Here is a 13,350-nt window from a genome sequence, read left to right as displayed (position 1 = left end):
TTAGGACTCTTCATTTGTAGAAATTCAAACTGAACTTAAAAATTGAAAAATGAAAAAGATAATATTTTAAAACTTGATCTTTTCTCATTACATTTTACAAGTATTTATTTTATAACATATAAAGAATATAACAATAATGAACTTTACCACACGACTGACAACAACAGCATCCGAGACAACCTACAACCCGTTTCGTCCCTATTAGGACTCATCAGGCATGCAAAGTAGTGAGAAACAAACAACTGTTGATATCATACCAAACGGCTTATGTACAAAGTACTGAAGCGACGGTTTGTGGACAAAATTGAAAAAATTGACACAGCTAAATCATTCACATCCCAACACCTCAGACATTGTCAGCTTAGTGTGAAATTATAGTCTGTGCTCGTTTGATCAGTTTTAATTAAGTCGAGTCCTAATAAGGACAAAACTGGTGTAGGTTGTATTAGATGCTGTTGTTGTTGGACTTGTGGTGAGGTTCATTATTTGTTGTTGATGCAGGAAACATTTCAACTTTGTTTATGATGTCTGAAATAAATATTGGTTAATAAATATAAAGCATGAAAAAAATGGTACATAATGTGTAAAAAGTTAAAACATGTATTGTTACTTTGTAAGTAATTTATAAGCTAGAGTAATAATAAAATTTAATTTAGAATTAGATATAAAATCATGCTTTAAATAAATTCTTATTTGTCTTATTTGAAATAACAGAAAATTTAAAGAGAAATTAAAGAAAATTAACTAACTTCATTTGTAAATACTTCATGCTTTGATGTTTTCAGAGTGTTGTTATTTTACTATTGTAAAAATGTAGTTATAAAGCATGGGATATTTTGGAAGGTGTATGATACCTATTATATTTATCTTCTAGACTACTGCTTCTGCACTAAGTCAGAGTAGCAATTTGAATAGTAAAAAAAAACCTCGAAGTTGTCAATTTTTTTTTAAACATGAAATTTTGAACATATTTTTTTGAAAAATTAGTAAAAATCCTTAAATATTTGACTTAGTTTTTATCAACCTTCTCAATTAGCTTTTAAAAAAAAAATTGAGTTAATTATTTTTATATCCATTTATTATAATATCAAGAAGTTATTAATTTAAAATGTTTAACTTTCTCTATTATACTTATTTACCTGTGTTTGTATAAATTTGTTTACTATTATATTTATTTTAGATTTTACTATGATAAGTTTTTATAAGTTATTTATATTTTTCTTTTTAATAAAGTTAAGTTGTTCTGAATCCTTACCTCACTTATCTAATCTGAAAGTAAGTCTATTTACAGAAATTTTTACTATTAAAACTTTGCTGTGATTTTTGTAAAGTTAGCTGTTTTTAAATATATTAATTTTTACTAAAAAATTATTAAAAAACTTCATATGTTTCAAATTAAGTATGTACTTACTTATTTTAGCAATAACATGTTGATTTCATGTAGTTTAATATTATTACTAGTTGTACTCATATTCACTTCAGTTGAAAATATTATAGCAAAGCTTGTTTTTTAGCTATCTGTTTATACATAATAGTAAAATTAGTAAAAACACTTTGTTATAACTTAAAAAATTTGTTTATTTTTCAAACTAAGGTAACAATGCAAAAAAAATATATATTAGCCAAGCATAGTCAGGTTTTTATCTAACACTTTATATATTTTTGTTACAATAAAATTAGAACAAAGTGTTATGCTTTGGTTACTTATTATATTAGTATTATATTATTTTAAAACAATATTTTATTTTTATAACAGTTATTTTTTTGCAGAATGAAAGTGTAAAGCTTGCTGGAAAAAATGTAGTTCCAAATCATACAAATAAACAAATTGAAGTTTTGCAGGAGGATAATCAAAATACTGGTTTGTTGTTATGTAAAGTAGTTTGCATTATAAGTTTTAAATGTAAAGCAAAATACAATTAACTCAACAAAAAGATTTTGGGTTAAATTCTTGAATTAAATATATATCATTATTTTTTATTTATTTTAGTTCAAGTTAATCAGCTGCTAGCAACTTCAAAGCAATGCTCGCAAGATGTTGCTAGATTGTGTTCTGCACAATCAACTAGGCATGACCTTGAAGTTCTCACTTGTTTAAATGATGCTGTCTCTGTAAGTTTGTTTTTTGTAACATTTTTAATATTATACTTATAACTATACTATTAACATACCTATGAATTAAAACAACTTACATTGTTATAGATATTTAAACCACTCACTTAAGTCTATATTTTTTTAAAATATAATTTAGTATAAAGATAATTTTCAAATCATGTCTGAAGTAGTTTAAAAAAATTCTGATCAATTTACGAGAAAAGGTATGGTTTTTTTTATATGTTGTTTAATTTATTACTAAATTTGCTACCATAAAAAAACTTATGTTTCAGATGATTTAAAAATATTTCTCAGAAAAAGTTTATAATAAAGTTTATAATATATATCTATTCTAGTTTTCTAAAATTGATCTTTTAGATTTAATAGTTTTATTAACAAAATTATTTTAGAGTTTTCCATCAATATGTAAAAACATTTATTTATATCGCTTAAAAAAGTTATTGACTCTTTAATTTTTGTAAAAAACTTTTTTTTTTTAATAGTAAATTTTAGTTTTTTACTGATACAATTTTTCAAGTATATTTTTAGTTAGACTAATCAATGAAAATATAAAATAGTTTTTATTATAACCGTTTTTTAAGTTTAGTAACAATAATATATTTTATTTTTGGTAACTTATTTTATAACGTTTTTTTGTTTAGTTAAAGTTATAGATAATTAAGTTGTCCTAGAAGGATAAACAAATCTTTAAGCTAAACAGTTATTACGAAATAAATAAATTTAAATCTTTTAACTTGACCAACTTATAATCCAAAAACGAAGAGTATAATGAAAACTTTCTATGCTTTTTAAATTTATAGTATAAATATATTTAAAAAATTATCAAAGATACACAAAAAAATTCAATAAATATTGTAAAAAAAATAATTTATTACAGACATCTTCTATATCAGATGAATGCCACAATGTAAGTTTCATATATATTTTCTATATAACTAAACCTGTTTAAATCGGTTTTATATCCTTATTTTAACTTAAATTTTTCTTTGTACCATTTAAAAAATTTTTGATTTATTTATAATTATCAACTTATTATTATGGTTTTAAGTTACTTTGTTTAAGTTTTCAAGTATTCTGTAGTAGTAAAGCGTGTTTGTAAAACAAATTTTGTTTATTTAAAAAATAAAGTAGTTTATTTGTATATGTATGTTGAAACTTGTTATAGATTAATTTCTCATTTAAATTTTAGTTTTAGTTTCTTTTAACTTATAGCTATATAAAATTTTTTAAGTATCAAAGCTAAAACTATTTTTATGAACACATTTAATACTTATACCCAATAGGTTTCTTCACTTTTATAACTATTAAAAAGTCTTTCCACGTTGAGCTGAAATCAGGGTTTAAGCGGCCATTGACTACAAAAAAGTAATTTTGCTGTATAGAAATTGAATTAAGTCTTAAACATAGTTAGATAGAACTTGATTTCTTTGTTACAAAAGTAGATTCTTACTTTTCTGCTTAAAGTATTTAAGATGTTGTTTAAGTTTAAATCAAACCAATTTTTGCTCTTTACATTGTGAAACAAGGTGTGTTTTGACTGGATTCTTGTTTCCTGTGCAACCCCTAAAAATAAACTAGATTAAATGTTATAAAAAAGCGATTGGAAATGATTTTTTTTTTAATATTTTCCTAAAAATTCATATGTTTATGTTATCTTTTATAAATACTAGAATTTAGTTCATATTTTTTAAAGAACTACTTCAAAAATGGCATGGTTTTTTTGTAGATAAAATGTATAAACTATATAAATTTTTATATTTACGATAGTTTCACAATTTAGTAAAGTAAACTTTTTTTTGAAATTCAGACAATCAGAAGTATTTAAAAAACTTTTTTGAATAATTTTACAACTCAAAGGATTTTATTTTTGATTTTGAAAACTTTTGACCAAGTCACCTATTGTTTTTAGTGTTACAACATTAGAAAAACCACAGTTTTATAATTAATTTTTTTCATCAAGTTGTTGAATAATAGTTATTGTCTGGTATTAGTTTGTTTTTTAAATTATAATCTAGTTTTTATTTAAATTAAATTTTTAGATAAAATTTTTTAACTTTAACTGTTTGACTAAGTAATTTAATTACATTTTTTGAATATGTTTTTCTATTTTTTTGACAAGTTGATTAGTACAAACACCTCTCACAAATCTACGCACTCATTTGTTTATGCACTCTCCTTTAGTTAGGCAATTTAGAGTTAAAAAAAAAAAAAAAACATTTTGTATTTTAAAATAGGTGCAAAATCAGCAAAATTTCTCTATTAAGCAAAATATATGTATTTCTTATAAAGTATACCTAATTTAGAAAAGTTTTAGCTTGTGTATAAAGCTATATATTTCAAATATTTACTAAAGTGAGTTTTAATCAAAGCATTTATTAATAAAACTGATCCTTTATTAAGTAGTTCAATTTTATAATTTCAAAAGAACTATTCATTTTTTCTAAGCACAAAAATATTTACTATGTATTAACATAAAATAAAAGCTCTCATCTTAATAAGGCTTGGCATAATTCTTTTAATTATCAATCATTTGAACTATGGAACAAACTTTTAAATGAACTAGTTTCTTGCAAAAAAGTTGAAGAATTTCGATTAAAGTTAAAAAGTTTTATATAAATAAAATGTTTGTTAGCTAAATTGATAGTCAGTTTTTATTAACCGTTGATTTAATTTTAATATTTGGCTTAGTCCATAGTTGAATTTTATCAACAGTGCCTTTCCTCTGTTAATGATGAGTCCTTTTTCAAAAGTTATTTATCTGGTCAGTCTATTTTAATGTGCTTGGGGCTTTAGGTTTTTATTTTTGTTGTTAGTCAATGCATTAAAATATTTGATGTTGATCAAAAAGACTACATCTAAGCGCAAATAAAAGGTTGATCTTACCACTTCGTTCATCAGACCACAAGCTTTGGTAGACTGAGACCGGTTCCGGACTCATGAGGATTCGTCAGTCAATCACAACCGAAAAACTTGCTGTTAACAACCTACCAACGGTTTATCATGATTTCGCATGAAGCAAACGTTTGCTAGTATTGATCAGTGACGTCAGCATTCTCTTTTGCCGTGCAACGTTCAATGCATTGTCCACTAGGCAAGACATCTGGTACGCTCGTATTAAATACAATCAACAAAAACATCGGCGAAAGTCTGCAGAGCAGAAGCTTGGACTCTCGTATGCCGTGAGACAAGCTCAAGTTTACAAAAGGGTTGATCATACCAATTCGATCACTGACAATGACGTCACTGATCAATACCAGCAAACGGTTGCTTCATGCAAAAGCTATATAAACCGTTTGTAGTTTGAAGACTGCAAGTTTTTCGGTTTTGACTAACTGATGAGTCCTCATGACAACGAAACCGGTTTCATTCTACTGAAGCTTGTGGTCTGTTTTTTTTTTACATCGAATATATATGATCAAACCTTTTGTAAACTTGAGTTATCTGCAGACTTTGACTCATGTTTTTGTTCAAAGCGTAAACAAATTTAAGTTTGTGGTTAAATTATGTTGATCTATAAATTTTGTATTAAATTATGTTTTTTCTTTGTTTAAACAAAATAACCTTTTGCGTTTTTTTTAATATGTTTTTTGTTATGTGTCTTTAAGTTTAAGTGGCACAGGTTTTGATGCATAGGTCCATCATATTGACAATAAACTTGCAATAATAATAATTTAAGTGCAAAAATTCTATGTTACATTGCGTTATTTTTTATAGTAAGCAAGTAAGCTTAGCAACAAATTATAGAAATTAAAATAAATGTTTTCATTTATCTTTTCGAATAACATAAACATTTGATTTAATTATTTTTAACTAAAACAAGTCGTGACCTTACATTGCAAACAACAAGTAAAACATAAAAAATAAAGTGAAAAGCAATTTACAATTATACAAAATAATATTTGTTAATAAAATATAGGAAAACACCAAATATAGTAGGTATATTTGATATCTCTTTATTTACGTTCTCTCGTTTAGTTATGCATTATTGCTGTGAACACAATATGCGTAGATTCGCGAGAGGTGACTGTACTTCGTTTTTAGTTTGTTATGTTTAAAATAATTATTTATTCATGTTAGCTTCACAATGTACAGCAAAATTTTCACATGGACAATAAAAGCAGGACTTAGATTTATATTTAAATTATTTTAAGAAAAATTAAAGAACTGGATTACTTAATAAGATTTTGCATTCTGTTTTACTGGTATTTTCAAATCTTTTAAAGTTTAAACATATTTATGTAGCTAAGAAAATTTAGATAGTTATGTAGTAGAAAGTTGCATAATTTTCTAAAGGTTGTTATGAAAATTTACTACGCAAAACATTTTATCATTGAACAAAAAAAAACCCACTGAAAAAAGTCTAGTCACAAACTTGGTGTGAAAACTTCTCGAAATTTGCTTGCAGAAAGTTACTGAAAAATACCTAAAATACTTATTAATAATTTTTTTTACATTGTTTCTTCAAAATGGTATAATATAAATTAAACAATAGGATAGGTTATTAAAATCTAAAAGTTTTAAGAGTTATTTTTATTGATACTTTAATTCAAAATAAAAAAGTAAAAAGGGATCAAAATATGGCTTGTAAAAACCTCAAAAATAGTCAAATAGCATATGGATAAATTTTATAGTAAAGTTGTCATGTTTTCTAAAATAAATAAAAAATTCTGCTATAGGCAATTGAGATATTTATGTTTAACAATATCCTATATTGCCCTAAATACCTCAATGTGTTTTCGGAAAGGATAGCATTTTTGTTAAATGAGAAATTATATAATTTTTTTTTTAGTTCAAAAAATTTTGACTTTTTTGATCGAGACTAAATCAAAAAAAAAGAAAACCTAAAATAATATTTGTATAAAAGCTTTTAACTATTTTTTGCAGTTGTTGTAAGTCATAGTTTTGACATACATAACTTTTTATATACTTAAAGCAGATTAAAACCAAACCCAATTTTAAAAAAAAGAAGCCCAGCTCTATCCAGTTGAATTAAGCTATTAGTATAACTTTTTAGTCACTAAATGGTCAATGGGCGCTTGCCAGCCCATTTGTGCTTTGTGAACAAATAGTACTGTATGTATAGAAAACCTAATTTTTAGTTTTAGATTTTTCTATGGCATTTAAAACTGTTATCCATAACCAAACGCAGACGAAAATAGTTTCTCATACTAGGTATTTACTCCTTAAAAATAACAAGTTTAATAATATCATACATAAATCAAGTTTTAACTTTTACAAAGTGTGTTTATACTAGGGAATAATTTTCAAAGAAATAAAAATACAGCTCTAATTTAAATAACTATTTCTATTAAATTTAGCGCTTTTCAAGAAAAATAAATTAACAAACTGTGTGTTGTTCTATAGTTCTATACTTGTATTTTTATAACTTAATGTTTTAGAACAAATCTTTTTTGTTGTACAGCGTATTTACTGACATACATATTGATACAGCACGAGCTTATTAAAATATACCTACATGGTAAAATAGATACTATAAAATGAAAGCACAAAGTTTTTATACAAATTGTTGATAAAAAAAAAATTATCTAACTTAAAAAAAAGAGTTTTAATTCATTATTTTTTTAATTATTATTTAAATTAATATTTTAAACAGTTATTGTGGAATTTCAAATTAAATTTGACAAAACATGTGAAATTTGATGTAAAAGCAGAAGAGTATTGTTCCTCAACTTCAGTAAGTGAAAAGTTAATGTTTTGGTTTGCTGATTGTAGAAAACTAAGTTTCAAAAGTGTACATATCACGTTTAATTTTTAATTAGAAAAAAGTCGTGGTTACAAAATTTGCGTAATAGTAGGTTAAAAAAATTATAAGTTCTTACTTATGAACTTCTTGCCAGAAAAAAATTTAAACCATAAACATTTTACTAAATATTTGTTTAACACATACACAATTTAATTAGGTAAAAGCAATCAAATAAGTAAAGCAAATGTCAAAAAAATGTCTATAGAAGTTTATGTAATATTCTAATTTAAACATTTTTCAAATACAATTTTTTAATCATCACGATTGTAATGAAAAGTTCATCATTATCAGTAAAATATAGATGCATACTCCATAGTTCATCTATTTACTTTGGTTTTTAACTTATATTTATTAATTAAATTCGTTTTTTTTTAAGAAACTTCTTTTTTATCTGAGTTATGATAGACTCTATATTATTAGGAATCTTTAAACTTGAAAACAATTCTTCATTCTACTGACTTGATTTTTAGAAACAACAACCTGGTTAAATTGCATGACCCAGTTAAAAGCTTTTGTTTTTTTACCTGGTCATGCAAATTAAACCAGGTTGTTTTTTATATTTATACTTTAATTAGCTAGTTTTTTCAAAATAAAAGCAGATATTTTTTATTTTATTTATATCTTCTTTTTTTGTACAAAAGAGTGAAAACGGTCTACTTTTTACAATCTCTTTTTTTTTACTTATTACACAGATTTTGAATATATTATATTATCCCAAAATGACTTGTAATGTTTTTCTATTTTACTATTTTCTTAAATATTTATTTCAAAACTTTGCAGATGTTGTTTAATCACAAATTTTTATATACTTTCAGAAGTAAATAAAGTAAGATAAGAAAACTAGCAAAATAAATTTATATACTCCAAACTTAAGGTAAACTGTTTCTAAAAATCAAAATCAACTTTTCAAAACATCTCAAGGAATAAAAGTTCACCAACATAAAATTGTTTACTAAGAAAATTCAAACCTGACATATTGCTCTAAAACAAGAACAGGAATAGCTTAGAAGACAAAGTTTATTTTGATAAGTTTTAAAAAAATCAGAAAAACACTTCTCCTAGAAGAAAATTTTTAAGAAATACAGTAACCTGCCAACTAGGTACGCAATTTTTAGCTGAGAAACGCTGTGTTCAAAGTTTTGTTTTACTTTGAAATTAAAAAAAGCCTTGGAGTAGTAATACAAAATTATTGTATTTTGAAATAAAACTAAAATTTATCAAATTTTAATAAATTAAAACTAAAAGAACCAATAAATAAGTTTTGAACAAAGTGTAAGTCGAGGCAATAACTAGTAAGAAAGCAAAAAGGGAAAATTTTGAAATCTTGGGCAGTAAGGTAGCGATAACTAGTAACGCAGTTACAACTAACTTGCACTAGGTATTATTTGGTTTATAATGAGTAAAAAAAAGGTCTGAGGGATAACTGAGAAGAGAATTGAAACTAAAAATAGACATCTGGGGTTTGTAATGAAGGGTAAAAAAAGGAAGTGTGAAAAAACCCCAGGGCGAAAACTTATAAAGTAGCAACAACTAACTCACACTAGATATAATGTAGTTTGTAAGGAAGAGTATAAAAATACTGAAGTAAAATTTAATGGATATTTGAAACTTACCCTAGATATTCTTGAAGCTGAATTTTCAAGCTTACACTGGATGTTTTGGGGTTTGTAATGAAGAATAGAAAACAAATGTTAGGGATAATTTACAGGAGAATTGAAACTATATACCTGAGGTTTGTAATGAAGAGTTTTAAGATGGGGCGATACAAACCCTCAGGGGTGATAGCTAGTAAGGCGGCAACAAATAACACACTAACTACGTTTTATGGAGTTTGTAATAATAAAGGGCAATTATTTTTTTGAAAAGAGGGCGATTATGAAAATGAGTTTAGAAAACCCTGCTTTAAAGCAATAAAATAAGAGTTTCATCAGAAAATATACACCTATACTGAGGGGTATGTTTATCTTGCTTGACTACAAGGTCAAGACCTCTAAAAAAAGTGTTTAAATGCACATAATCCTGAAAAAAAAAGGTTCGTTTGGTTGGTTCACGTCTAAAACTTACTCTACCTTTTTATGTTAGTCATTGGTGTTTACATTTTTGAATAAATACATTTGTTATAGTAGTTTATGAGTTACAGTTGTAACATATTTTTTAGTTGTTAATTGTAAACTAATAAGTTTACTATTTATATAGTCAAAACGTATATAACTTTTTTTGCTTATATTTTTTTATTTTGTCGTAGATATTTTTAGCCTGAAACTTGTTTACTAGACAAACTATTTTAACAAAAACCATATATAAGCACAATAAACTACTTTTAATTGTTTTGATCTTATGTTGGTAGTTATTTTATGTTCTATAGTCAATTTGTTTTGGTGTTTATTAACTATGTTAAGTTTTTTTTAAAGCGTACATCCGTTTTTCACAAGCTTGTGATTCGTTTAGAATTTGTGAGTGTAAATTTAAAAAAAGGTTTTAATTTTTGTCTGGTAGTGAAAGAGTGAAATAAGTATTATACAGAACTTATACTTTGCTTTATCTTCATAAACTGAACAGAAAGAACTGAAAGAAAACAACTACGAATGCTTTTTGCCTGCTAAAGGGAGTGGTAAGATTATACCCTGCTTGATAGAACGACTTGATAGACCTGAGATGAAAGATACTATGTGTTCTAAATTTATCAAACAGTTTGCAAGCATTATTTTTACTGATTACAGGTTTGTCTATAAAAACAATTTTAAAAAATTAAACATATATTGATAACATTAAACTAAGAAACAGTTTTGTTTTTTGTTTTTTTTTATGCTAAACTAACTGTAGATTAAACTTGAACAGTAATAATTTATAAAATTTGGTTAATCTAAAAGTTCAAAGCACACTTCAAAGTATTAAATTTTGAATTTGACATAGCCTAATGCAGGGGTTGACAGCCTTATGTAACTCGCGGGCCTATTTTCCTAGAAAAAAATAGCTCGCGGGCCGCACTATTTAGAAAAAAACCTTTGAGGGCCGCATTTTTTTAACAAAAATTCTAATAATAGGTAGAAAAATATTATTTAAGACCAAAAATACGATAAGTTAAGGGCATAGGGGGGGGGGGGGGATAAACACCCTTTTTTTGTTTTTGATCTTATTTTATATAGTTTTTACTAAGCTACAAGATGCTCTTTACAGATTTGAAAATTCAAAATATTTTTTGAGATATAGCCGGTCAAAGTCGAAGGCAACAATAGGATCCTTATGGGAGGCGCAAACTAAAACGGCAAATAACTAGAAATCACTAAAAATCTATCTTCTCCTACGTTTTTTGAGATAACTACCTCAAATTTCCAGGAAATGTTCCTTGCAGTATTTAGAAAATTCTGTCGGAACAGAATTTTAAAAAATAAAAATTTTATAACAAAAAAACAAAAAAAAAACTGTATTTTTGTTTATTTTTTATATAAAATTTTTATTTTTTTATTTTTGCAAAATTCCTTCCAACAGAATTTTCTAAATATATCAAGGAACATTTCCTGAAAGTTTGAAGTAGTTATCTCAAAAAACGTAGGAGAAGATAGATTTTTAGTAAAGTAGTCTATTTTTGTCGTTTTAGTATAAGCCTCCCATAAGGAACCTATTGTTGGCTCCGACTTTGACCGGCTATATCTCAAAAATTATTGTGAACTTTTTAAATCTGTAAAAAGCATCTTGTAGCTTAGTAAAAACTATATAATATAAGATCAAAAACCAAAAAAAGGGTGTTTACCCCCCTCCCCTATGCCCTTAAGCAATATCAGGGCACTAATAAAGATAGTTTATTGAATTAAGAGCCTAACAGTAAGTTTTTATTACGAAATTTTTAATTTTAACTGTTTTTAAATTGTATATTTTTGGCTAAAAATAAGCTCGCGGGCCGCAGATTTTGACTTAAAGGGCTGCATTTGGCCCGCGGGCAGCAGTTTGCCGATCCCTAGCCTAATGAAATGGTAACAATTGTTTTAAATTATTTAGACCACTTGCCATATTAGTTTTAAAGTTTGGAAACTTATTAGTTTTTACTTTTATATAAAAATTGTCATTTTAGTATCTTTGCATTAAGAATTATTTATTTGATAGTTTAAAAAATATTTTACTGAATTAAGTTGTAATTGACATGTGAAGTGGAGCTTATAAGATGCAAATACAAGTCCTTACTCAAACATAGCTTTTTATATTATTGAACAAACTTTAAGAAAATTTTTTCTTTTGATGACAGGTTAGTATGCAATTTTTTGGAAGACTGTGTTGATGATATAAATGCCCAAAGTTGTGGAGCTATTGACAGAACGAATATTTCTGTAATAAGGGTAAATAATTGAATGTTGAAGTGATATTCTTTCTTGATTTTGTTTTAATTAAAATTAAACTATTTTAATCATCCTTTTAAACGGATGTGTCTTTTTATTTTTTTATTATTTTTATTAATTAGATTTAAAACAATTAAAATAAAACATATAGTTAAAATTTATGTATTCGTATTAAAAACTGTCAAAAAATTATTAAGGGCATATGGGGATCTAACATTTTTTTTTACAAATATTAAAGTTGGCTCTTATTTCAAAGTTTAGAGTAAAAACTATAAGATAATTTATATAGAACAAAACAAAATTAATTAACTTTTGAAATATAACCAGTTTTGTAAGAAAAAATAACGATACAACATAGGAATTGAAAATTTTTTTAGGCCAATTTTCTTGGAAATTTTAAAAACTAACTAAAAATCTATCCCTTTCCTTCATTTTTAAAGCAGTTTAGTTCAAATTTTTATGAAATGTACTTTTTAACTTAAAAACAAGGTGTATGAAGATCTGAAAAAATTAACACATGAAAAAAAATAATGATTAAATAAAAAAAAATATTAGCGAAATTTAAAAATTTGTTTCTTACAAGTTGTTTAAAATTTGTTTAAAATTACTTTCAGAAAAATTTTAAACAATCGCTCAAAAACTAAAGGAAAAGATAGATTTTTAGTGAAGTAGTCTTATTTTGCCCTTTTAGTTTGGGCATCCCTTAAAGAACCTATTCGATGCTCTGACTTTGAACGCTTATATCTCAAGCGGTAAAAAGTAATTTAATTTGTTATGTAAGAAATAAAACTAAATTCAATATAGTGTTTTACCCCCTATTCTCTTAAATAATATTTTCATTTTCTTATTTAAAATAAACTAGTCGGCTGTTATTTTTTAAATGTTAACTTTTCTAATTTTTTGTATTTATAATAAAATATTGCCATAAAATAGACACTTTGAGGGTTGCCACTAGCTTTCAGAGTAATTTAAAGTTTTGTAAAAAAATTTTTTATTGATTACTATTAAAATATAAGTTTCGCTTTTTGTTTCAAACTCGTAGTTTACTTAAAATTTTGTGACTTAGGATATTACTCATTAAAAAAAATTTAAAAGTTTAGTAATAAATGTGAGTTAATATATCTTATATTATTATTAAAA

General features: G+C 25.2%; 1 protein-coding gene across 1 annotated transcript in view; it reads left to right on the top strand.

Moving 5' to 3' along the window:
* Window positions 1-1,186: 1,186 nt before the first annotated feature.
* LOC145841974 (Golgi apparatus protein 1-like) overlaps window positions 1,187-13,350 on the top strand; it is a 35,437-nt gene continuing 23,273 nt past the window's right edge. The window contains exons 1-7 of the mRNA XM_082949294.1: window positions 1,187-1,275; window positions 1,771-1,861; window positions 1,991-2,112; window positions 2,993-3,022; window positions 7,730-7,810; window positions 10,439-10,599; window positions 12,120-12,210. Of these exons, the coding sequence (XP_082805420.1) occupies window positions 1,189-1,275; window positions 1,771-1,861; window positions 1,991-2,112; window positions 2,993-3,022; window positions 7,730-7,810; window positions 10,439-10,599; window positions 12,120-12,210 (663 nt within the window). The 5' untranslated portion in view covers window positions 1,187-1,188. The remainder of the gene's footprint in view (window positions 1,276-1,770; window positions 1,862-1,990; window positions 2,113-2,992; window positions 3,023-7,729; window positions 7,811-10,438; window positions 10,600-12,119; window positions 12,211-13,350) is intronic.

This window comes from Thalia democratica, chromosome 8 (genome assembly GCF_965202585.1).
Source record: "Thalia democratica chromosome 8, ktThaDemo2.hap1.1, whole genome shotgun sequence".
NCBI classification, from domain to species: Eukaryota; Metazoa; Chordata; class Thaliacea; order Salpida; family Salpidae; genus Thalia; species Thalia democratica.
Note: the sequence above shows the minus strand (reverse complement) of the source record. Positions and strands in the feature narration are given on the sequence as shown.